At 44.7% G+C, this 26,116-nt stretch overlaps 2 protein-coding genes across 2 annotated transcripts in view; one reads left to right on the top strand and one right to left on the bottom strand.

Annotated features, from left to right (window-relative positions):
* ABCC1 (ATP binding cassette subfamily C member 1 (ABCC1 blood group)) overlaps positions 1 to 1,934 on the top strand; it is a 46,505-nt gene extending 44,571 nt beyond the window's left edge. The window contains exon 31 of the mRNA XM_064725800.1: positions 443 to 1,934. Coding sequence (XP_064581870.1) covers positions 443 to 551 — 109 coding nt within the window. The 3' untranslated portion in view covers positions 552 to 1,934. The remainder of the gene's footprint in view (positions 1 to 442) is intronic.
* A 1,842-nt stretch (positions 1,935 to 3,776) lies between these two features.
* ABCC6 (ATP binding cassette subfamily C member 6) lies at positions 3,777 to 25,657 on the bottom strand. The gene is made up of 31 exons (XM_064725645.1): positions 25,451 to 25,657; positions 24,829 to 25,005; positions 24,365 to 24,490; positions 23,639 to 23,776; positions 23,271 to 23,396; positions 22,645 to 22,706; positions 21,845 to 21,976; positions 21,314 to 21,526; positions 20,304 to 20,481; positions 19,702 to 19,863; positions 18,127 to 18,219; positions 17,528 to 17,731; positions 17,052 to 17,198; positions 16,269 to 16,356; positions 15,902 to 15,971; positions 15,134 to 15,260; positions 14,517 to 14,693; positions 13,891 to 14,058; positions 12,745 to 12,928; positions 12,321 to 12,384; positions 11,726 to 11,843; positions 10,983 to 11,190; positions 9,975 to 10,285; positions 9,079 to 9,278; positions 8,855 to 8,981; positions 8,194 to 8,295; positions 7,251 to 7,397; positions 6,641 to 6,799; positions 6,239 to 6,405; positions 5,577 to 5,771; positions 3,777 to 5,039 (listed from the first exon to the last, which is right to left on the bottom strand). Exons 1-31 carry the CDS (start codon positions 25,502 to 25,504, stop codon positions 4,931 to 4,933), a joined length of 4,533 nt encoding a protein of 1,510 aa, XP_064581715.1. The 5' UTR covers positions 25,505 to 25,657; the 3' UTR covers positions 3,777 to 4,930.
* Between the last annotated feature and the right edge of the window lie 459 nt (positions 25,658 to 26,116).

Raw genomic sequence — 26,116 nt, forward strand, 5'->3', positions numbered from 1 at the left:
ACCTGGTGCACTTCCTTGTGCCAGTTGGGTGGTTTTGCTTGTCACAGAAGCTGTGCAGCTGCAGTTGGTGTGGAGGGGTGTTAAGGGAAGGTTACCCCAGGTCTTGCAGGCCCTCACACACCTGGACAAGAGGTGCTGCCAGCTCGCTTCTGGTTGGCTCAGAGCACAGTCCAGAGCCTCCTGAGCAGGAGGAGATAAGTGACCATGTGCTGTGTCTGCAGATGGCTGGGTAACCATGTGCTCTATAAACAAGGCACCACACAGACCATCTGCAGAGAGCTGGGGAGGGACAGTGAGCACCTCAGCCTGTTCACACTGTCAGCACTTGCAGATAATGGCTATGCTGCAGTCTCTGTACACATATATCCATGTTCACTGGCTTTCTGGATCTTCTTGTGACTATCTTTCCCTTTTTCTTTTTCCCCCTCTTCTTGTTTTACAGAGTTTTAGTCCTGGAGAGAGGAGAAGTGGTGGAGTGTGGTACCCCAGACCAACTACTTCAGGAAAAAGGCATTTTCTATAGCATGGCCAAAGATTCAGGCTTGGTGTAGCACTTGGACTTGGCTATTTACTGTGGGGAAGAGGGAGGTGATACATTTGGAGAACTGTAACTTCCCCTGAGCTGGACTGAACCACAGAGCTGAGTTTCAGGCACAGTGAAGTTAGCCAGAGCGTGGCAGTGGAAGCAACATAAAGATGCAATTTTTCCTTATTTTTTACTTCTCCTTAGTATTGATTTTAGCCACCTTTAGGAGAAGCTCTTACACTGTGGAAAACACTTCAGAGACTCCTATTTTTTGCCTGAAATCTGTCATTATACACTCAGATGTACAGCCGAGTGATTCATCAGAGAAATTCAGAAAAGCTTTTTCTTCTCATATCTTTTATGTTCTGAAGCTCCCTCCTTTTTTTTTTTTTGTTGAAAACATTTTTGCAAATGCTAGTTATTTGCTTGTTTGTGGATTTCTCATTTCATGAGCCATCTATTGTGGGATGCACTTGGAACATTTTGTGACATAAAGTACTATAGTCCAAAGATTTTTCTTCTTGTGAAATAAAACATGTGCCAGACTTTCTCCTGATGGCATTTACTGTACATGGTTAATGCTTTATGCATTGTCCTAAAGGTTTCATGTGTTTACAGCATAGAGCAGCAAGTTCACTGTCATGTCAGCAGTGCTGATGTGGAAAAGCACAGTCAACTTCAGAGCAGTGTTCCAGCATGTCTGGGATGACAATCACTCCAAACCAAACTGTGCAGCAGCTGGTGTGTTGCTGTGTGCTGATGTCACCCCCAGCTCCCTCAGAACTCCCACTGGGGTGCCCAGTGCTGGTGACACCTGTGGGGACAGGGCTGAGCAGGGAGGATTTGCCTGACCTTGATTGTAACACCCTTGCCTTTGGTAGTTGTGTGCTTTCACAGCAGCTCTGCCACATCAAGGACCATTAGCCTTATATCAAAGAAACATGCCCTTCATGCTGCTGCTGTTGACTCTTAAATTTTTGTGGGAAAATGTTCTGTTGCAGTTGTTTAAAAAAAAAAAAAGCATTTTTAAAGTTTTGTGTCGGAAGGGTCTAACAATTAAAATGGCAACGGAGTCTGGTTTTCAAGATCTATGTTGAATTTTCAGCTTTTTGTGGTAAGAAAAAAGTTACTTTTCTAATGTTCTGATTAGTCTTATTTTAAAGGAAAATGCTGGAAGAAAGCAAACTAAGTCAGATGGATCCAGATACTCAGCACTGAGAATGTGGACTTCTGTGATTGATATTGCTGACCTTAATACTAGACAATTGTCCTTAGAGTAAAGCTATTTATTTTTTTGTAAATTATGACACTCTGAAATTGAATAGACTGAAAATTTGTTTGGTATTTTTTGTAATGACAATGCAAATATTTGCAAAGAACTTGCAGTAAAAAATTGTTTGAAAGAAAATGTGTTATTTCTTGCCTTGTGTTTGACAAAGGGTTTGCTTTGTCAGTTCAGCTTTTTGCCTTGCAAGTAGAAATTAGTGGTACTGATCAGGTGATAATGAAGGCTGAGCAGAGCAGGAGCCCCAGTGCTGAGGACCTTTGTCACCCCCATGGTGTCCGTGGGCTGTGGCTGCCACAGCTCCTGAGCTTGGTGTGAGTTTTCTCTGTGGAAATGGAAGGAGCAGGGGCTGACTGGGGAGTGTGGGGATGAGCTGTGAGTTACAGTTTTTAAATCCCCAGACACTTGGGCACTGTGGTGGGCAGAAGGGTGGGATTATAGGAGCAGAGCACAGGGGCTCTGTGCTGAGGGCTGGGCTGGTGTGGCACATTCAGGTGGAGATGGAGCTCCCTGCAGAGACCCAGGGAGGAACTGCCAATGCCACTGAGACACCTTCCCTGCTTGGGAACAGTCATCCTCCAGGAACACTTGGTCATCCTCCCCTTCCACCCCAGTCCTGGCAGGGGAGAGGGAGAGGAGCTGCTGTACAGTTGAATTTACTGTATCTGATTTTGATGTCTCTGGGCTGACATTTACTGCAACATGGAAGATTTCTCACATCTGGAAAAGCTGATTCTGCCAAAGAAACAGCTCAGAATTTTCAGAAGACCTGCAGAAACCACCCTAATTGGTGTGTGTGAGCAGAGCTCCTTCTGTAAGTGCTCCCAGTGCTGACCCACACACAGATCCTTTTGCAGTGTGACAGTGATGTGGCACAGCAACAACTGTGCTTGGGGTCACTGACACCTTTAACATTTTGGCATTCCTTGTGTGTCTTGTGACCATCTGGGGCACTGGGAGTGTGACTTGCACAGTACATGTACGGCCTGAACTTGGTGTAAATCAATGCATGACATTTTGATTTGTTTTCTGGCTTTAGCAGTTTCAGTATTGCTTAAACTTGGAATCGTGGGACAAGGATTTTCTAAGGTAGCATTTCTCTCCTACATGGCATCTCCAAGTGTTAACTCCTTTATATATTTTGCTTTAACCAACTTCCAGATAACTTCTGTGAGACTTGAGCTCCAGATTCATCACAGTACTTGGACAGAGCCCTGGGGACTCCAGCACACCTGAAACATGATGGATTTTTCATATGTAATTTGGGGAGTTGCTTTTCTTCTGTCTTTGCAGCACAACTTGATGTGTGAAAGCTGATGATATTTTTGCTTGCTCTTACTTTGGGTTAGCTGACAGCAAAACTGTGCCCTTTCAAAGGTTACCAGTGTGAAAGGATGTTTTGATTATTGTCTCCTGTTGCCTTCCCTCTTTACCTTAGGAACAGAAAATGAGCATTTAAAGATGTTTATATTGGAGATTATGGAACGTTAAAAGGTGTCTGATTCAGAATTACCCAGCAACATGGGCAATTCTGTTCCTCTTTGCCTTAGTTAAAAAGGAAAAATACCTGACTTTTATCTCAGTATTTCTAAATGCTCCTGATTTTGAGATCCATTGATAACCCTTTGGAGTGCTCTTGTATCTGGGTTTGGAATTGTTTTGTTTGTGTCCTCAAGTATGAGAGCTGGAGACAGTAGAGGAAAATAATTTTCTCCTGGTACCTGAGCAGCAGCAGGCACTGGACCTCCAGATCTCAGGCACTTGTCCAGCAGAAACTCTAAACTGTTCTTGACTTGGGTGCAGAAGCCACTGAGCAGCTGCTGGAGAAGGAACTGCTGGGTTTTGCCAGTCTGGGTTGATTCTTGCAGCTGGAACTCTCCCATCCCCTCCCCACTGCCCCTTTCTGTGTTATATTTGCTGTAGTTTACTGAAGAGACCCATTTAAATACTTGATTCTGTTTTTATTTCAGCTCTCTAGAAAATGGGTGCTTTAACAAAAGTCACAGTAAAGACCAGTGTTTATTGGACTGTCACATTGTCATGCTGTGATTCCTGAGGAGAGACCTGGGCACAGCTCTGCCACAGACACTGTGGGAAGCCCAGGAAGCTTTTGCTTCTGTTTTGGTTTGTTAAAGCAACACCTGACAGGTGACCATGCCAGAGCCTCTGCAGCACCAGGGTGGAACATGCAGGAGTCAACTTGCACTCAAGAGGAAAACCAGGAACGAACCATCAGGTCAACAGGTGAGATCCTGCTGCTTTCCTCGCGTGCTGCAGGGATCAGAGAGGTGAGCACTTCCAACCTTGCAAATTCCTCATGGCCAAATTCAGTTTGGAAATGTTGGTGTCAATGTTTGGACATGCCCTGCTGTGAGCACCTGGCAGTGGGGATGCTCCAAGCCCTGGGCAGGAGTGATGGATGCTCTGCTGGCACTCCCCGTGCTGTCCTGCTGTCCTGCCCTGCTGAGCCCCTGCTGGAGCTGGCTCTGCTCTGCAGAGGGAGGGGTGGATCTGATCCCCAGGGTGACAAAGGCAGCCTGTGCTCTCCTGCCCCAGTGTTTGTGCACTTTGGATGATGAGCTCCAGCTGCTCTTTGGAGTCCACAGCTGTGTAGGAACAGTGCCTGGCTGAGCAGTCCTTAAGACATTGACAAAACACAACATTAGTTCTGCCTGGAGCTTAGCATCAACTGCAAACAGTTAAGTTTCCTTGCTACCAGTTAAATTCTTCCTTGCTGTCCGTAAAATCTTTTTGGCTTTTAAAAATAATCTGTGTAATCTTGAAGTATGATAGATATTTGGGCTCCATTTACAGTATAAATTAGGAATGCTGTGGTCTTTCTCTTTTGACTTGTTTGCTTTTATACCAGAAAAGTATTTAAGTCCTGACTGGCTTGTTTTCAGCAATCAAGTGAGGTTTTGGTATCTGGAAACATAATGGAAGTGGAATTGCTGAGTTTCCTATGGAAATAATATGTATCCCAAGTTACCCCTTTCCATCTACTCACTGCAGTTCTGGCTCAAACAAGCTCTGGTTGAGTGTCAGGCATTTTTGAGAGAAACCAAAATAACTCAATTATGAGGTCAATTATTCCTGCTGGTGGTGGTGCTATGGGTGAGTCATGCAAGGCCTGATTCTTCCATCAGTCTGTAGAACAGTCCCTTCTGAGCCATTAAGTGTTCTGGAGTATCAAATTCTGCTATCCGGCCATTTTCCAAGACTAAAATCCTGTGAACATTAAAAGAAGTGTAAATTTGGGATTACACCAGCACCTATAATAAATTTACTAATTTCTAGTTAGTTTTAAAATAAATTCCAGTACTTGCTGGTTATTCAGCTAAGCCTTCCAACAGCTTTTCAGCTGGGAAGCAGTGCTGGGATGGAAAGGATTTCTGATGAGTGACTGTTCAAGTGCGGAGTTTGGGAGGAGGGGTTTTTGCAGCTGAGACTGGAGTGAGATTTGTGAAGGGGTATTGGGTGTTTTAGTGTCACATCTTTCAGGTGATCAAGGAGCTGTAGTCATGGTTTTGCTGTCAGTGGGGGGGTGAGGGCTGTGACACAGCAGGAAGGGCTCTGTGTGGGAGTAAAGGATCTCTGATTGACCTGCTGCTGCCCTGCTGGTTTAACAGAGATTCTCCAAATGCCAAAGCAAAGCTTGGAGGTTTAAACATGAAGAGGACAGAAATGGAGTTGCTGTTCAGCAGCACAGTGGGGTGTCAGTCACAGCAGCTGCCCGAGTGCTCCCCTGCTCAGAGGTGTCCTTACCTGTCACAGTCCAGGACCGTGTTCACCCTGTGAGCCACTGTCAGCACGGTGCTGTCCCTGAGCTGAGCCCTCAGCATGGACTGAATCTGGGCATCAGTCTCTACATCCACTGCTGCTGTGGCCTCATCCAGAACCAGGATTTTGGCTTTCTGCAGGAGTGCTCTGGCCAGGCAAAGCAGCTGTTTCTGACCAGTGCTGCAAGTAGGAAGAGAGATGGTAAACTAAGGCCAGTAATCACTTTTCCTTGGGGTCAGAACAGATGATTCATTTGAAATCAGTAATGAAAAGGTGATTGTTCCCTTTCTCTGAAAGGGTGATTGAGGCTGGTGGCACTGCAGGTAGGCAACAGCATGAAACAGCCTAAGGGAGGGAGGGGAAGGTATTGCTATGGCACCCAGAAGAGCTGCACTTGGAACAGATTGTAAGGTTTTAGGTACTGCACAAATAGAAACCAGCACAATTATTGAGTCTGAAAGGTCTTCCTGAGTGTCTTAGGATTTGATTTCATGCTGCTAAACAGGACAGTAAAGCAGCAATTTTCAGTCTGGACATCATTAATGATTATTTTTTTTTTTTAGGAATTAGCCTCCTTATCCAACCAGCTCTGTTCTAGCCCAAGGGCTGGCACTGCCCTGCCACTGTCCTTCTGCAGAGAAAGGTACCTTAGGTTTTCCCCTTGGTCCGTGCACTTATATTCCAGCTGCTCTGGCAAATCTGCAACAAAGTTCTTGAGCTGGGTCAGTTCCAAAGCTGTCCAGATGTCTGCATCAGTGTATTGGTTTAATGGGTCGAGATTCATTCTTAGGGAGCCAGAAAACAAAACTGGATCCTGAGCACAGAGACAGTACAAAAAACTCCTGAAATGAATTATAAAAATGAGCTCTCGGGTCCTGCCTGCTGGGTAGGAATCTGTGGCTGATGTTATATTGAATGGCAGATGAACATGCCATAGAGGTTATTTCCAGCTTGGAAATTGCTCAGTGTCCCTCCTCTCACAGAATCTTTATAAACCCTCCCCAGGTGTTCAAGACACTGCTCAAATATTTTGGAAATGAGTTTCATACCTGGGGAATGACAGTGATGTTGGTTCTGAGGTCATGCAGACCTAGCTGGGCAATGTCCTGTCCATCAATGAGGATGGCTCCTTCTGCAGCTTCCACCAATCTCAGCAAGCCCACAGCAAGGCTGGATTTCCCTGCTCCTGTTCTGCCAGTGATACCAATCTGAAAATGCAGTGGGAGGACTTTGGTTTGGATGTTGATTGCTGTCTCACAGATGGACAAACGTGTAGTTCCTCTTGGCCTTCTGATGGGAGACAGCTTTGCACAGATCAGATCTTTAGGGTTGTTTGTGATTCACACTGTCTGGCAATACTTTCTTTACATGGAAGCATTTATAGCTCACAATTGTTTTGTAAGAAAAGGAATCACAAAAGCCTTTGAAGGGAAGAATAATTACAAGATTTAGCAGTTTGAACAGGGCCTTGATGTGGAACTAGACTGAAAAAGTAGGATTCCTTTGCTATAGTAAGCTGGACCAGGTGTGCAGTGTGGGAGATGGGCTCCTACTTCCCTGCAGCTGCCAGGCTGCTGTAGCTGGGTGCAGGCAGGGGCTGGATGCCCGGGTCTGGTCAGAGCCCAGCTCTGCTCACACTGCTCCAGGAGTGGTTTTTACCTTCTCGTGCCCGTTGATGGTCACACTGACACGCCTCAGTGCTAAATCCAAACCTGGCCTGTAGCACAGGCTGTAGTTCCTAAATTCAATCCTCCCCTCAGTGGGCCAAACTTGCCCTTGAAGTTTGCCATTCAGAGTCCAGGGTGCCTGAAGAGATTGAAGAAAACAGCAGTGTTGAAGGCTGATTTAAATTACCCAATCAAGGTGTCTTCATGAACTTAATTCACCCACAGGTGTCTTCATGAGCTTCCCATTCCAGCATTGCCAATCAAGTGTCAATATTGGAATGGGAAGTTCATGAAAACACCTATGCCAACTGCCCCCCAATCTCTTTGCAGTTTCCAAACCAAAAAAGGCCTCTATCTTTCATAGTGGAGATGTTGTTTTTACTTTATCCCAAGTTGCTGGTTGGATTTTCTTTACTGAAAATGGGGATGAACGTTTGCTTGCATGTCAGAGTTCTGAAACTGAGTGGTTCAATAAAAAAAATTTATATGCCCCTATAAACAGGGCTGTGAAAGCCTCCTATCTCAGGGCAGCATATGGAGATATAATTTTAATGATTACAGAAAAAAATTACTGTACTGGAGACTTTTAGCAGTTAAAAGGCTATCTAGGAGCCATTACTTATCAGTGAGTTGCATCTGAAGTCAATAAATACTCCAAATATGGGCAGGAAATGTCTCATTCCATGAGTGTTAACAAGTGAAGCTATTTTAATGGCAATCCAGTGCGTAACTGTCTTAAGGAAATAATGATCTGAGGTTATAAAACAAGTCCAGTCAGTTGGATAAACCCCAAATGCTGCAGTTCTCTAAAGGAAACATGACTGGCCTTTTAGAAGGGGAAAACTGGAGGTTTTTCAGGTGGAACAGGAAAGTTACTCATTGAGTTTGCAGAGATGTTCAGCCCCTTCTGGTAAGGTCAGCAGTGGATTAGCTACCTCCTTAGGAGTCTTTAGGTATTCCCTCACTCTCTCCACAGCAACAGAGTTGTTCTCTACTTCTGTCCAGGAGCGAACCATCCAGTTCAGAACACCAGTTATCTGCCACAGTGGAACACAAGCATTAGGAAGACAAAATGAGCCCTGACCTGTGCCCAGGAGATACCTGGCACTTTGTCTTAGTGTTTATTTCTAAAGATCTCCTCATCAGATAATTATATCAGAAATTAGATTACATAAGAAAACCTTAAGATGCTTAAAGTGAAAGCCAGGTCCTGCCATAGCCCTTTTGGCATGTTTATAGAGAATGAAATGCTACTGAGTTGGATGCTCAGAGATGGTGTAGCTATTTCTTAGGTTCTTGTGCAACTAGTCTACAAGCAGGTAAGACAGGTTCTGAAGACCTTGCTTCAGCTGCCCAGGGTTTGCTTTGACTTATATTGTGAGTTCAGGTGTAGGAGGAGGAAGATGGCCCATATATGTGTGTATGAGGTTCTTTCCCTAAGGGGCCATGTGCTCCAGATGCTCTGGATTTCAGCTATGACAGCAGGATTTGGTAGGAAAAGGCATCTAAAAAGGCACAGAAGTAGTTCAAAACAGAAATTAAAATGCAGTTGCTTTTGATAAAGGCAAGCAGGGTATTATTTCCCCACTGGGTTACCTGGAGAGCAGAGGAAAGGGAGAAGCCAGCAGTTCCAGGGCTGAGCTGTGTCCTGCCCATGGCTGCAAACAGGGCTGCAAACAGCACGATGCCATTGCCCAGGAACTCCAGGTTTGTAGCAAGCCACCTGCAGGAGGAGGGAGCACAGAGCTGTTGCTGAGTGCCCTCTCCCTTTCTCCCAAACCAGGATTTCTTTACAGAACACTCATGGAGCAGATTTGTACCTGTCAGCAACAGCTCCAGGGAAGCAAATTCGCTGGTTCTCATCCACTAGGAAATTGCTCTTTGAAATAAACCTCTGCTGGTCTCTGTGAGCACGGATCACACTGCTGCCTTGGAAGGTTTCTGAGATGTGGGAGTAGATGGGTGACCTGCTGGCAGCCTCCAAGCGCCTCAGCTGGCAGGAGGTGCTGACATAGAAGTGCTGGGACAAGGGGAAAGGAAGGGACAGTTATTAGATGGCTTGTACCTCTGTGGAGGTACTCCAGAGGAAATTTGGGAAGGCCTCAACAAGTGCAATAGTACTGTCCTTGTGTTACAAAACCTTATGTGTATGCAGGATGTGGCCCTAAAAGATGAGCCAGTGTTCCTATCTCTGTTATGTCCTGTCTTTATTAGGAATAATCCTATTTCTAATTCCTGATATTTCTAATCTGGTTGGGGTAAAGGAGTCCCAGGCTGCTGTGAACCCACAAAACCTCTACACTCAGTTTCTCCTGCTGAGCCCTTTGCCCCATGGAGAACAGAGATGTACTTGCCCTCCCCTAATGCTCAGTCTTGGCTGGCAAACCTGGATATATTAAAAAGTAATGTAGGAATTCTGCAGGAAAGGAAAAATGCTTTTGGTCTTCATGTGGTTCCCACTAATGGATATGAGGGATATAGCCTAGATAAGATTTGTTTTAGATATCAGAAAAGCATAAGCCTCTTTGTGAGGACCCTGGGGTGCTTTGGAAGGCTGAGGTGATGTGGGAAAGGGACTGACATTAGTCTTGTTCAGATGTGACCTGAGATGATGAAACTGATTTCTGCATGCCTTCCCTCCTAAGAACTGGAAGGAGGCTTTCTGCAGGGCTGTGCTGCTTCAGCCTCTCCTGTGTGTGCACCTGTGAGCTCCTACCTGGAATGCTGCATAAAGAACAGTCAAGGCTACTATGGCCATTGCTGCCCATGGTGTAGCCACCACAATCACCAGGTAGATCTCCAGTAAGTTGAACAAGAATCCCAGCACAGACTTGAGCTTGTCAGGGATGACAGAATCAACAGCATCCATGTCTCTGGAGAAGCGGTTCAGCAGGTGTCCAGTGGGTGTTTGCTCAAAGAAGAGCATTGGGGATCTCATGACATTGCTCAGCAGCTGCAGGAAGAGCTGGTGTGAGGCCAACACACCCCCCAGCAGCACTGCTGCTGTGCAGGCAAACCTGCCAAGGGCTGTAAGAGAAAAGAAATTATTATTACTAGGTCTGAACAAACCCACCTTGGAGTTCTTAGAAGGATGGTGATTTCCCATTACTCCTGTGAGTGTGCATTCAGGAAGGTTTCAGGAATGAAACCTCTCTTTAGCAGGAATTAAACCAAGCCTCAGAGTTGCAGGGTAAGCTGCCCTTTCTGTAGGGTAGTTACAGAGTGGCCTTCTAAGACCTTCAGATCTTCTAAGCCAGCTTGATGGGGGGCATGGATTCAGGAACTTAAAACATGCAGGACAAATTATTCATTCATCACAAAATAAGCTTGACTGGGATTACTTTAAATTACTCAGTGATATTTTTTTCTTTTTAAATAGAGTGACCAAAAGAATGGTGGCTATTTAAAAAGAAAAAGATAAATGTAGAAGTCCAGAAGTTTCTCTTCTCTCTCTTTTATGTGACCTAAGCCAAGATTTTATTCAGCTTAGCAGTGTGGGGGGCAACAATTCAGCATGAAGAAGAGCCTGACTTGAACTTTGATATTATTAATTTATGCTGGAAGGATGAAAAGAGATAAAAAGGAAAAACCTTTAGGGTTGGGACTAAAAGCCCAGGAAGATGAAAGCCCAAGGGTATGCACTTGTTTATATTCTGAGAACACATCCTGGATATGGGACAGAGAGCTGGGAATACACAGAATTAGCCAAGCAACTTCAACACACCTTGAACCACTCCTAAAGCACCAAAGACTCCAAGTCTGAGCTCTGTGAGCTGCTGTGTCCCATTGTGCACGGGGTCATCTGCCCAGAGGCTGAGCCAGTAGCCCCTGGAGAAGGCCACAGCCTGCTGGCAGGTGAAGGACAGCAGCACATACACACACAGCACGCGGCCTGCTGCCTGCAGGTAGGCTCCATACACCCCAGCCCTGACCTGCAGAGACACGTGGGCAGAAAGAGGAGAGGAGAGGAGGCTGTTAGCTAAAAAAAGCAGCTCTGAAGCAAGGAGTGATTTATAATGGGATTTCTCAGTGATATGTCACAGTCACAGCAACCGTGTTGATTCTTGTTTTGTTTTCCTCATGGATGAGTATGAAGGCATAAAGAAATCACTGATGAATGATTATTATCAACTGATCAATGTTATGCAATAGGCTCATGTTACTTCTGGAATACATGTAAGGCTTTCTTTATGTCAGGCAGTGGTTTTCCTGTGTGCTGGTGTGAGACAGAACTGGGGAGAGGAGATCCCAGTCTGGCTAGTGCTGGTTCCCTAAAGAAAAAGCTGCGTCTTTTGGGGTTGCTGACTTCTTGCTCTCATTTCTTCTCAGTTACAGGGCACACTGGAACAGCCCAGCTGCCTGCCCTGGCTGTGTTTAGCTGAGGCAGGGAGCTGGCCTGCCTGCCATGGGTGTGTTTTCCCCATGGAATGTGTCCTTGCCTCTGCAGGAAGGTGCTGCTGTGCTTACCCTGCCGCGCTGAGTTCTCTCTGCCTTGGTTAATCCTCCACTGCTGGCTGCAGCACTGGTGCAGGCTGGGCTCACAGGAGTGCTCTCCCTTCCCACAGCAGATTTTACTGAGTCACCACTTGATGAAGAAAACAAAAATCCTTTCAAATTTTAGCCACCCATCTACCTTTAAATCCATGCCTATTTTGAGGGCTGCAGTTTTCAGGCTCCTCCAGAGTGTCCCCAGCCACTGTCCATGTTTGTCACAAGGACTGGGCTCTGTCAAGTCACTGAGGAGCAGAAAAAAGCATTCACTGAGGCTGGTTTGGGATCAGTCTGGCCTTACAGCCCCACAGGGAAGTGACCAGCAACCAAATGTATTAAGGAGCCTGTACCTGAGCTCTGCTGTGCCTCCTTGTGAAATACAGAAGAAATGTCAGTCAACTTTTACACTCAAGAGCAGGTTTTTAGCTATTCTTGAGTTTTGCTTGTTTGCTCTTGTTATTTATTTATAGATCAACCCCAAACCTCTATCATACTCAGTAAGAGCCTCTATCTAGGCTTATATGGGCTTTTGGAGTAAACTCTTCAGTATCTGACATTGCTTTAAGCTTACCTGAGGGGTTTCTGCTGAGATGGACCATTCCCAGTGGTGACAGTGCCTTTGATGTCTCCCATAGCTGTGAAATAAACGTATTTCTAAAGGCTTTATAATCCTGTTTTGTCCTATACAGCCTTTGAAAGACTCGTAATATATGGAGGAAAGATTCATTTAAAAATTGTTTCTAAAGGTAGAAATATCAAGGTGAGGCTCAAAGAGTAATAGTTTACTGCTTGATTATTTTCTACTAATATGAATTCAAGAATCAATTTTGAGGTGATGAGTCAGCTGATTTGACAGGCATGTTTTTCCCCACACAAAGCAACACCTTACTGTGATTGGATCTCTGTTTTAAATGTCCATAATAAAACAGATGTGATATGAAGGGAACAATTGATTGATAGACCTAGGAAGAATGATTGCAACCCATCTGGGTTACCTGGAAAACCAGCAGGTGCCTTCTCTTCTGCAGTAATGTGTGAACGAAGAAAATCTGCAAAGGCTCCATTTCTCTGTAGAAGTTCCTGGTAGGAACCAGATTCTGAGATCATTCCATCCACCAGAAAAACAATATTGTCCACTTGAGGCAAAATGTTAATTGTGTGAGTCACCAGCACACGAGTCTGCTTGGATAAAGAGGAAGCAGTCACAATTGTTCTGCTGTCAGTACTGGTATCAGTATTTCAGGATCAAATTTAGGCCTCAAAAATTCATCAGCCTGAATGGATTTAAAGGGTATTTCCTTTTCTTTACATTTCTGAGCATATTTGCACACGTAATTGGAGGAAAGGATATAAGAAAAGTAATTTTTCCTAGATAAATTGGCATATTCTGCATTTCTAATATACAGTCAAGCCCTTTGAGTACACCTTATGTCTGGTACATTGTTCTTAGAAAGTCATTCTGTTTCAATACAATAATTATTTTCTGATACTTGCAACTAATCTCATGGAGAGAAAGGTATTTATAGTTATATATGTTTGTTTTAATTGGACTTTGTAATACAAGAAACTGCCTTCTTCCTGTTTCCCTTCCATAATGGGAAACTAAATAGAGTGTTTCTAGGCAATTTATAGTGTGAATCCAAAAGAGCTGCCCTAGCATTCTTTCTCATGTAACCATGTTTTGTTTTCCAGATAGCTTGACAGCAGAGGAATACCAAGGAAAAACAAAACACAACCAGTGCAAAAAGAATGGAGGAGGAGTGTTTAAGTGATGAGAACTGTAAAGGTGCCACTGAACTATTCAAAAGTAATGGGATTAGACATGATGGTGATAGAACTTGGAAGAGATCAGGCAGCTCCTCTGAACTGTGCTAGAGGTAAATCTCAAAAGGAGGGAAGGATGTGGACAGAAGACCAAAGAACTGTAAACCTGCAGTGAAAGTAAGGCTGGCACTAGGCATGTGGTTTGCATGAGGATAAAGACAGCCTTCCTCCTCCTAAATGAGATTGCCTGCAGAGAGGTTCCCCAATCCCCTCACAAAACAGTGTTGGTGAGCCTTGATAACCTGAGCAACCCACCCTACTGGAAACGTTTCATGAGAGACATTGTGCAAGTGTTTACAGTTCAGGTTCATACACACCTTGTCCTTCAGTAAACCACTGGGTCCAAGAACATGTTCAAAAATGTGCTGCCCAACGTGGGCATCCACAGCTGCCAGGGGGTCATCGAGCAGGTAAATGGCAGCCCGCTGGTACACGGCCCGAGCAAGGCTCACTCTCTGCTTCTGCCCCCCAGACAGATTGATTCCCTGGAAAATACATTGACTCTGCTCATTTCAAAGCTACAGCATATTTCCCAGCTGCTGACTTCCTTTTACACTGATGTTTTATGACATTTTTAAATCAGTGCACCTCCCTCCCTCTCTCCCTCCTTCCCTCCCAACAGGGCTCTTGCAGAGGCAGAGTCTCTTGAACAACTCTTTCCTGCAAAAGAGCACCCAAGAATGACCTGGATGTGTTGATTTTTCTCTTAAACATCTCTTATGTCTCCTCCTAGGACGTCAGATAGTGGGCTTAAATTAAATTAAATCATGGCCTAATTTTCCAGAAATTCCTGGGCACCTGCTTCTTGTGAGTTTAGCTTTTTCTGTGTTTTCATCACAGCTCCCAAAGTTGTGGTTACTCAGGGGTAGATGTTTTAAGCAGGACACCTGAAGTTGTAGCTACTCAGGGAAAAGTTGGCCAAAACATAAAGCCAAGGCAGTACCTTTTCTCCTATTTCACTCTTCTGCCCTGCAGGGAAGGTCTCCAAATCAGGGTGCAGTGCACAAGCCTCTGTCACTCTGTTGAACCAGGTTTCATCCATCTCTTTCCCAAACAGAATGTTATCTTCCACTGAAGCATTTAGAACCCAAGCTTGCTGGGGCACATAAGCTGCAGTGTCCTATAAAAGTGGAAGAATGTTAGCAAACTTTTCCATAAGCTCAACTTGACACTGTGAGAACCCATCTTTGAAGAAAAGCTCTCTCAGTGGAAATCTGGAATGATCATCAGCACTGACAATTCTGAGAAGGCTTTGCAAAATATGAGTCTGCATTACAGGGGAGTGAACAGAGGTGCAAGTACAGGATGCAATTTACCAGGGTGACACTTCAACTCACTGTCAGAGGGAGAAATAGAACTGGATCTTTGAAGTGTTGTTCCAGTTCCTATTCACAAAGTTCAGGCTCATCTGAGAAGTCTGAAGTGCCTTCAGACTATATGTGGACTGATACATAGAGCCTGTGTTAAAATTCAGCAGTAAATGGGTTTTCCTGAGGTAAGTGATGCTTCCAGTTCCTGAAAACAGCCTGATTAGAAGCAAATGCTGAGGGGAAAACTCACCTTGATGGTCACACAGCCCTCGGTGGCCTCCAGCTCGCCCAGCAGCGCTGCCAGCAGGGAGGATTTGCCTGCACCCACCTGGCCAACCACAGCCAGCAGAGAGCCCTGGGGCACACTCAGCTCTATGCTGGGGAAAAGGATCATCTCTTACCACATTTTAGATACACTTTCTGAAAGCAAATAATTGTGCTTATTATCAAAATTCGTGCTATTGTCAGGTATGTACCGAGTAAATTCCCTGATTTCATCCCTTCAGACACCTCCAACCACAAAGTCTTCACCCACATCCCCATCTGAGTTTCATACCCAGATCCTCACTCTGGAGACAGGCTAGCCCAAAGCCCTGGATGTAGAACACTCCTGAACACCAGAACTTTTCAAAGCTTTTCTTTTCCAAAATGTCAATGCCTTTTGAAATAAGCATGTAGTGATGTCATATATAATATCTGCATTCCATCTGTTCTAATTTTTTTACCTTAAATCACTGTAATTTCATATTTAGGCAAGAAAACTGCATAAAGAAAACAATCCCCATATAATAACGCAAAATCCAGATACAGGCACCCTCCCATTTATGTGCTCCTCAACATAAAAGCAAAATTATGTTTTATCTGATTTTATAATTTTCAGAATTCAACACTGAGTGTGAAGCAAACTCAGAAGCCTCTGGATATTCCACCCTGGTTTCACTTAGGCCCTGAGGAATTAGTTCATCCAGGATCCACCCTGACTTACAGTATTGAGGGATGACTAAGGGTAAGTCTGTACCTTCTAAGACAAGGAGAAGTTTCTTTGCTCCAGGAAAAAGTCCCATTTCTTATGGTGATACTTGCCTGTACTAAAACATGAAGAGAGATAGACCACTTGTAAATGCAGAGATAGCTACAGAAATGTCCCAATTTATGTGATTTTATGTTTCAGTACGTATTTATGTTACATAAAATCAACTTTTATTATGAAAAGAAGGGGTAAATCACCAGATTCGATTTCATTGTTAGAAATAATGAGGCCAGAGAGATAAAGTGACAGTAAAGGGCAAACATTTTTCTCTTGACTATGGTAGACACCCTGAGTAGAAGCTGAATAACGGAAATTACTCCTCTTATAAGACAAAAGTGCTAACATAAAAGCTCACCACAGCCAGAAGTGTTTCTGCTTGAGCTCTCAGGATTCAGTTCTTCCAGATTCAGAAAAGCTGCTAAACGGTTTAAGGAAACTTTGGCCTGAAATGAAGCAGCACACAGAAGAAAATAAGATTTAGAGTAGAAAGGGAGCAAAACCCCAAAGTAAAGACTCAGTTTGAAGACCCACTTAGAATATTGACTAGTGCTATGCTGCAGATGGCCAAAGGCAGCTCTTCCTGTTACCCGCCTTTATTTCCACTTAGCTTAGCAAAACCTCCATATCCTTCCCTGTGCTTCTGGTTCAGTGAAATTGGCACTTTTTCATCCAATTCTTCCTGCAATCTTTCCAGTGATTGCTTTTGTACATGAAAATCTGTGACAGTCTTAGAGTGTAAGAGGGAAATTAATTTCCTAATTTCTTACTGAACAGTGAATTGCTTTTCTCTCTGGCCTGGACTAGCAGGGTCTCCCCTATGGAGATTTTGTTCCACCTGTTCTGATTTCTGTGATTAAAAACAGAACTGGAAGCCCCTCTGAGATCTAATGGTGCTTGTGCTGAACTATAAAAGACTTAGGAGCAATTTTTGTTGACTATTTTGTCAATATAAAGGAGCCTTTCTGAAAAGCAATGCTACAAAGTACCTTTAGCTGCAAGCCCTTGCACATCACTGTTTCACAGTGGCAATTACACAGCTGATGTGCAGAGCCCTAAGAAATCCCTACCTTTACCTGATAATGGGGATATGTAAAAACCCCTTATGGCCAAAGGAAGAGGAACAGGGCCTGCAGTTAACCTGGACAGCAGCGTTGATGGAGAAGGGCAGGAAGGAGTGGGCAGTGTTGAGGATGTTGATCAGTGTCAAGGACACAAAGGCCTTCTCAGCATCCAGCACGTGTGTGTTGTCCACCAGGGTGTAGACAGCAAACATGACAAAGGTGATCTGAAAGGGAGCAAAGGACAAGCAAAGCACTTGCTTCAGAATGGTTCAGGGGTGACAGGCCCTTCAAGACTCTGGGACCCATCTGGTTAAATCCAGGTTATCCCCTCGAGGGATAAGGTGTGGTCTGGTGTGTTGGTGACAGAGCCAAGTTGGATCACTGGATGTTTGTTCTGCTTCAAGGAGGTTTTGGTGCAGCAGCCACAGCAACTCCTGTGACCCCCAGGCAGATATAATCTTTAGCCATCCATAAGAAAAATCTCTCCAGACAGGAGTACAAAGGAAAAGGGAAGTAACAGCACATGTTTTATGTAGGAAGGTGATCCACTCACCAGGAAAGTTGATGAATGGAAAGAAACCAGGGATGCTGAGAAGAGAATCTGAGATCTTTTTAAGGCCTGAAGTTCTTGCTTTCGGATTCCAAATAATTTCTCCATGAAGGTTTTCTCCCAGCCATACAGTTTGATTACTTTAATGTTGCTGAGAATTTCAGTGGTGAGTTTGGCCCTCTCATCCTTATGTTTCATCTGGATTTCCTGTAATAAATGTTTGAGTTTTATCATTTAATAGGTTGAATGTTTAATGGTGCAATTATTCTGAAGAAAAATACCTTATTCCTGCCTCCAAGTCCTGAATAAATTTCCCTGCAGTTGAGTTGTGTATGCTGTTTTGCTTATGACTCTTCTAGGCTGGGAAATATTTTACTTATCATCTTCAGAGCTTTGTTTTTACTGGCAGTACATAAAAACAACAGAAAAGTAGGCCAAACATAGTAAAAGGGCTGAACATGGAAGAGATTATTCTAAATCTCAAGAAATTTTGCAGGCTTCAAATCCTCCTATGTTACTTCAGACAGTTGTGGTAAGTGTGAATAAATATAAGTAATCACATAACTCAGTAAACCACTTCATTCTTATGAAGCAAAATGTACCTGAAACTGACTCCTCTTCTTGGTGATCACAAAATTCAGAGGCAAAAGAAAAAGAAATACAGCAATTGCAGTCAAAGCAGATGGCCCTAGAAGCTGCCAGGAGAGAAAAAAAGAGAAGGAACTTCTGGTGATGACTAGGCAAGATTGCTTTTTGTTCCCTTGCTTACCTTCCCTCTTATTTGAACTTGTGCATAACATCCCTCTGGCTAAGCCTTGACTGTAACCTTGCCTTTGCCTTTCCAGGGAGTTGTGCTCCTAAGCACTGTGGATTGTTAACTCTCCAAGGCGGATAACTCCTGTCATCAGGCTGTGCTGAATTTATTCGCTCCCTTGTTAGGAGCTGGATCGCTGCTGAAGGCGATCCAGAGGCACGCTGGCAATTCCAGCCATGCCCGGCTCTTCTCGTCCATCCCTGGATGCGCTCAGAAGGACATCTTGTGGCTGCCCTGAGTAAGTGACCCCGGACAACACCCGGTTCTCCTTAAAAACAAACCCTCAGCCAAGTATTCCTGCAGCATAAATAGCCCAGCTTGTCTGCATGAGATGAAATGGTGGCATTTTGTGCCATTATCTTGGGACAGCTCTTGGATCCCAGGGTTCATAACAATTGTGTATCAGCACTTGTTTTTTATGGGTTAGTTACATCTCCCTAGGGATGGCTAGAGAGGGGAGTAACACACAGAGTTACAGGTATTGTCTGCACCAATGATCTGTGAACACCAGCAAAGAAAGTGTAATTATGCTCCAACCACATTCAGCTTGGCATTAGAAAAGAGATGATGACTTCACCACAGTCTGTACCAGGGCTACTGATTTTCACAGTCACAGCATCCTGCCAGGCACGAGGCACAATCCAGCCTGGGTAGTAAAGGAAGGCCTCAAAGGCCTCTGGAAATCTCCTGTGAATCACCTGTCTCTGTACTGCTCATGCTTCTATCGGCCAAGAACAGGGACTAAACAACAGGGCTCTGTACTGCTGAGAAAACACTGTACATTGATTAAAAATGGATCTTTTAGATTACCATCCAATATTTCTAATTCAGGTTTTGCTCTGTCCTTGCTGAACTTGATACCTATGAAATTCAAAATATCCAGTAGTCTCTCTGAATGTCATGTAACTTTGCTTCAAGCTGTTTTACTCATCCTGCGGTAACCAGGCTTCAGGATGAAGTATGACAAGTTGCTATTTCAGACCATTTCTCATTATGTTCTGGGACTGTGCCAAGGGGCTGGAACTGGACTTTCAGCCTACACTGGGCCACCACCCAGTGGTTGTAAAGAGAAGTGACAGGAAAATCTGAAGCAGAAGTTTGTCAGCTCACAGTAACCATACTCACAGACTCCTAAAAGGGACTGAATGCTGAATACACAGGGGAGAAGATGAACTGAAGGATCAGACAAGGATTCTGTATCAATGGAAATATCTTTCAGAAAGAAAAGTGAATGCAACGTGCTACAGAGCTAAGAAAAATATGGCAATTTCATGTAATTCAAACTAGTAAGTATAATTTTGAAACCTCATTTTCCTTTGATATTTAGAATAGAAAGGGATTAATAAATACTGTCATATTTTACCTGCCACAAGAAGACAAAGCAGATGATAATCCGAATAGGAGCCAGCCAGGTCCCATTAAAATAGATAATCAGATCCATTAGTTTTTGCACATCAACAGATACCAGATTAACAATTTCACCTGTGGTTGCTGCTTTCCTTGAGGCATTTGACATAACCAGGATCTAGACAGGGCAGAGAAGAAAGAAAAGGCATTATCAAACAACAGCTTTGGTCCAAAAGTCAAACAACATTCTTTTCCTCACAGAGAACAAAGTGTCAAATCCCAGGTATCGAAACCATGCTGCTGCCTGGGCCATGTGATTTCACTTCAAGATGAAGCATTTACTCCTCTTCCCCAGGCATCACAAGAAATACATGTTGTTTATACATGTACATACAGCATAAGAAAATCCATGTTGATTTTTGCTCTTTCCTTTTCTTGGCTTTTCCTTCATAGGGAAGCTCTGAACAATGCACCTGCCATGTACTGCTCAGAGATGAATCTACATCCTAAAATGAGTTTCTAATGACAACTCCCTGATACTGCTATGGACAATGCACATCATTACTGCTAAGGTAGGGCTAGAAAAAAGCAAAGCTACAGAAGGAGCTGCAGGCTCACCTTCCTGTACACAAGGCCTGTCAGGGCAGTTCTGAGCCTCAGCCCCAGCACAAGGCACATGTACATGTAGCGCTGCTCAAACAGAGTCTGCAGACAGCCCAGCAGGAACATGCTGAAGGCATAGAGGTAGCCAAGCCAGCCTGGGGCTGCCTCATCTTCAATGAACTTCAGGAAAAGGCTGCAAGACAGGAGCCAAATGTTGCTGAATCCACACAGTACTGATGAAATATCAGACACAAAAATAAACTGGCAGAAATGCTGGTGATTTTTCTGTATTCTCTCTGGCTGAGGTTTATCAGTGAATAGCAGAAGAATTGGAACATATAACATTCTGATTTTTGAAATCTAGCCACTCATGGTTTTGAAGCAATCTCTGATCTCAGCATCCTCTCTGGGTAGACCTCATTTTCAGTGTTAAGGATGGCTCCTGATTTTCATGAATTTGTCAGAAATATGCCAAGTGATAGCAGTAACCTAAGGGAGTCATTGACATTTCCAGAACTTCTAATCTGGACTAAGAAAGGATTGTGCCCATGAAAATATAACATAATGCAGGCTGGTGTTGTACCAACAGAACCCACAAAGCATTTCATCAAGTAACAAAGTTATTTAAGATGTGTAGGATGCACAGGTGTGCTCTTTGTTAGCCAGGGAACACGGAGCCTTAAGACTACAGCAAGTGGCAAGTGATGTGAAATATAGAACCATCAAATATCTCTTGTTCTAATGATGTTGTCAAATGGTTTGGTGCATCCTGTCCTTCCCACTGCTGGAGCACAGCAGTGCAGACAGTGTGCAGACAGCACAGCTTCACACAGTGGCTTTGTGTCTTTTCCTCCTGACTTGACAGTGGGTTTGGCAGAAATGACACCTGAGCTCCCTTCATCAGCAAGAGAGAATTTCAAACCGTCATTGTTTGTATGTTTGTGGGTGCTGACGTACACATCTCTGAGTCATGCACACAGCAATCTTGTTCATGTGACAGAAATACATCTTAAATGTGCACATACCTCAGTACCTTTGGGGTGGAGAACAAGAAGACATCACAGATAACTAAGCAGACAGTGCTGAGAAGGAAATAAGTTCCAAACATGTTCCAAAACATTCTCAGTAAGGGCCCACTCTGACTTTGCTTGGATTGTAGTAGAGCCTCTGTCTCTTCAGCTTCTGCTATACCAGTTTTAGTTTTCTGACCCTTTTTAAATGTGGCAGACTCCATTTTCCTGAAGGAAGAAACCATAAGAAAGTTACTTACAAGTGGAGAAAGCTTGGGAATTTTCTATCTTCAAAAAAATCACTAAATATCTCACACTGGGTCTCACACCATGTCCAGTTTAAAAGCTCATCAAAAACTGACCCCTCTCACAGAAAGTTAGTTTTGTGCTTCCAGGAGGGCAAGGATGTTCTCCAGCAGATTTTAACATTTAAAATCAGATTTTGCACAAAGGGACTCACACAGCAGTACCTGTGAGTGTATTTGCTTAGATCATCCTGAACTGCCCAGCTGAGCCCATGATGTGCTCTCCAGATCAGATACTCACTGCTGGCTTCTGCTGTGACACTTCTTCCACTCTCTTTCTGCCCAGGCAACAATTTCTTCAGAGCAGTCCTGTTTCCTCACTGGCCACAAGTCATCCACCCCCAGGGCCTGCTGAGAGCCCTTCCAGAGGAGCCTGGAGGACACAGAGTGCAGTCAGGGGAGCACAGCAGCATCTGTGCTGTGTGTGACTCCTTCAGAACACAGGGGCAGCAAGGCAGGGCACCACAGAGAGCACTGGACATCACACCACCACTCAGGACTGTCCTGTCCCACAATGAATGCCCAGGAGCAGCAGCTTTGCTTTAATCCCTAGGCTATCTTCTGTCAGCACAATGGGCATTTGCAAGTCAGCCCTAATTTCTAATCCATACTCAGAGTCTTGGGTAGTGGAGTAGAAAGTTCATTTAACTTTCTCTGGGCTCCATGAAAGGCAAATGAGACCAAGGTCTGGCAGGCAGAGAGGGCTGTGGTTGGTGTACAGTGATCTTTTGAGATTGATGAGATCTATTTCAAGATTGGGAGGGCACTGGAGGGGTAGTTGGGAGGCAGAAGAGAATTATCTAGAATCACAAATTTGTGTTTTAAACTATTTGGAGAAAAGTAAATTAAATTTTTATAATTTGATCTTGTGGGAATACCTCACAAGAGAAATAATTTAAAGAAATAATTTAAATCCTCACTCCATGAGCTAACTCAGGGGCTGAGATATTTCTTACTGGCTGCCATCTACACCCTCTCTGATCTCTGATGCTGCTGCTTTTTTCTGCTATTGTAGCAAAAGCACATCTTTTGTTTTCTTACCCAGAGAACCACCAGTATGTGATTTTGGAAAGAAAAGAGCTGCTGGCTTCTGGGCACTGATTCTGATGGGAGAGAAAACACGTGTGATGTTTATATGTAGAAAAGGGCATGTGTCAGATGAATGCAGTTCCCTTCTGTGCTTCCCCAGGAAAAGCAAGCAGAGTTATCCCCCTCCCTGTCCATTGAACCAGAGTAAGTTATTGTGGAGGCTCAATGGGATTGGAAGATTTTTGAGAATTTGAGTTTGCATAATGTCTCAGATGGAAGAACAAAGAATATAATTCCTCATACACAAAGACATTTATTTTCTTAAGCACAGACCTTTTCCATACTCAATATCACCAGCAGAGTACTGCAGCACCAGGGGAAGCAATAGAAGCCCTATCCACTGGTTTCAGTGACAAGAAACATGAGTATGGATGGGCTTTTAGTTTTGAAAAGCTTACATAGAGAGACAGAGCAATGTTATCCCAAATTCTGCCAGTTACTTTTTAAAACTGTCAGCTTTTTTACAGAATGATGCATCTTACATCACCCAGATACTCATGTGCCTGTGTATCCCCATATATTTAAGATCCTGTTCCAGCAATGAAGCAAAGCATTAGGAAAAGCCTCCTTGTACTTACAGGATTGTTGTCAGCTTTAGAGAAGAAGGGAGGGTGATCAATTAAGCAGAATAACACAAGTTCTCCTAGCACCAGGCCAGCATAAAGGTAAGTGGTAACATGGTGGAAATGGTCTTCCAGGAAGCCCTAAGGAACAGAGCACTGGTGAAAATGAGGTAAGAACCTTCATGTCTAACCAGCAGAGAAAGAGCTTCTCATGTTCTACTCATGCAAATAAACATCCACCACAAATATGAACATTTTTCTCAGCACATATTTTAAAAGAAGAATTTTATTCTATTCTCCCCCTTGCAGTCAATGAGACAAACCCAGCCCTGTTGTTAAGTGACTTTGCAGTCTGCACATTAAAGGTGTGTGATCTCACTTACTCTTTCAAGGGCATGTTGAATTTTGGAGCTAAACATCACAAGTGCAGCCACAAATGAGAGCAGCCAGTAAATCAATAGGACCCCTGAAGACTGGATGCCCATCATTCTTTCTGCTTGGGTAAGGAACAAGGCAAGGACCTGTGAGGAAGTACAAATTTGTCCAAATAAATACCTGGTAATGGAATGCCAAACATTGTTATCAAATTAATGAATACAATAGTGAAAAATCACATCTTGCCCAAACATTTCAAGATGTTCACCGCTGCAGTATTGTTCCTAAGAGGCTAACACTGAAAAGCTTTGTGTGCAATTTTGTACTCAAGAATGTCTACAGAGAAGGCAAGTAATAAAATTACAATTGGGCCAACACACTGGAAGGACTGAGGCTATAAGGATGCAATAACAGAAGGGGAGAATAGGCACTGATTTATTGAACAGAAATCACATTTCATTCTAAACCATAGTAAATCACATACTGTGGTTATGAGAAATGAAATCTTGCCTGATTGTTGTGAGACCTCTTTGTAAACCCTACTGAAACCTCAGCTCCTGCCAGGTGTGCCCTGCCCCAACTCCAACACCCTGATGTGTCACACAGCAGAGGGGAACCAAGTGCATCCCACCAGCCAAATTTGTGCTCAGAGACAGCAACAACCATGGGAAACACAAGCTCTGTCCCAGGAGGGCTAAGCTTGGCCATCTGCAGACAAACAAGGGAGGAATTACCGTTGTGATTCCCACCACAGCAGGGCTAATGAAGAGTGCTGGCGTCTGTGGGATTCCTTGGCTTTTCTCCCACACCATGAAGAAGACATTAGAAAAACACAGTATTACCAGGATGAATCCAAGGACCTGGGGCAGAGACAGAAAACATACACTGGAATGAACTGAAATGCTGGGACAATCTACCAAACTGACTGATCCAAGGAAGTAAGACTGGAGGGGTGGAAAATCAAGTTTGGAATGGAGAATGTTATGGAAGTGTCAGGGAATCACATGTAAATACAGGGGAGAAGATCTTATGACATATCTTCCTAAAACTTAACTTGATTTATACTGACCTGAGCTGGTAAATGTCAAAAACCCCAGCAGAGATGTATCATCAGGACCAAATAATTAATTTAGGAAAGTTAAGCTCTGCAACAAAGTTGAAATAATTTTAGGACCAAACCCCGTGGTTTACCCCTCACCATTTTGGCTTTGAAGATGTGGGACATCCTGATATAGCCTTTGTTTCTGTGTCGAAGGTACCAGTAGTAGAAAGGAAAACAGATCCAAAGATAGGCACAAGGGATCCAGGCAATGATGGAGCTCTGGAAGCACCAGGGCAGTCCTGGGATGTTTGTATGCCATGTCTGGTTCCAGTCCTGAAACAGAAACAGTGCAGAAGTGAAGGACGTGATGGAAGGCTGGGGACAGGAATCCCATGACGGAAAGAGGAAGCAGATAATGACTCGCAAACTATTAGGGGAGTTTATCAACTTTGGGGATGGAAATCTACGCGAGTCCGGACTGATGGACTCACTAGAGCCGTTTTAAAGGTATGTCTGTAGTGGGTCCGGGCTGGTCCTCACTCGCAGCTCCGCACATTTACTGCAGCCGAGCGGTCTGTGCGGTCTGTCCGGGTGAACACCGTCCTGGGGAGGCAAAGTTCGCTCCGCGGCCGCCCCTGGCGGAGACAGCGCTGCCCTCATGGCGGAGTGCGGGCCGCGTTCCCCCAGCGCCGCACCCGCTCCGGCCCCGCGGGGCTGCCCGGTGCCGCGGCCTCATCCCTTCACTCCTTCATCCCCTTATCCCCTACCGCTCACTCACCCGAGGCGCGGCGGGGCCGTCTCGGGGCCCGCACAGCGCAGTGTCCGCACCCATGGGCCGGTGCCCGGCGGCGTTCCCTCGCTGGGCAGAGCTCCGGTCCCGGCGGGCGTGGGAGCGGCTGCTCAGAGCCCCGTCCGGCCGCGTTTGCCCCGTCCCGCTGCGGCCAAAGTCCGGCCGCGGCAGCAGTAGCAGCGGCGCGCTCCCGGAGCCCCCGGGATCGCCGCTTATAGGAATTTTCTAAGCACAGACACAACGTGAATTTTAGAAAGGATTTTGTTTATTCTTTCCACAAATTCAACACGCCTAGGGGGTAGCACAAACATTTTTTAACACAGTAAAATTTACATGAACACGCCCACCTAAGACATATTCTCCTCCTACCTGATGCATATTTATATATTAATGAGATACAACTTTACGCAGTGCTTGAAACACAAATTATTTTCTTTATTGAAAAGAATTTATTTTGTCGAAGTGACCTGGCACCAGCTACGCCTACAAAGGGTGCGAAGGGGCAGCTGGGGACGGATAATCCCGGTTGGAGGCATCACCGGGCCGCGACCGGGATGGGGCCGGGATCGAGGCCGGGCCGGGGCGGGTCCAGCGGGGCGGCCCCGGGCAGCGCCCGGAGCCCTCCGGGCCGGCAGGAGGCGCTGTGGCGGCCCA

The sequence above is a fragment of the Zonotrichia leucophrys genome, chromosome 14 (genome assembly GCF_028769735.1).
Source record: "Zonotrichia leucophrys gambelii isolate GWCS_2022_RI chromosome 14, RI_Zleu_2.0, whole genome shotgun sequence".
Lineage (NCBI taxonomy): Eukaryota > Metazoa > Chordata > Aves > Passeriformes > Passerellidae > Zonotrichia > Zonotrichia leucophrys.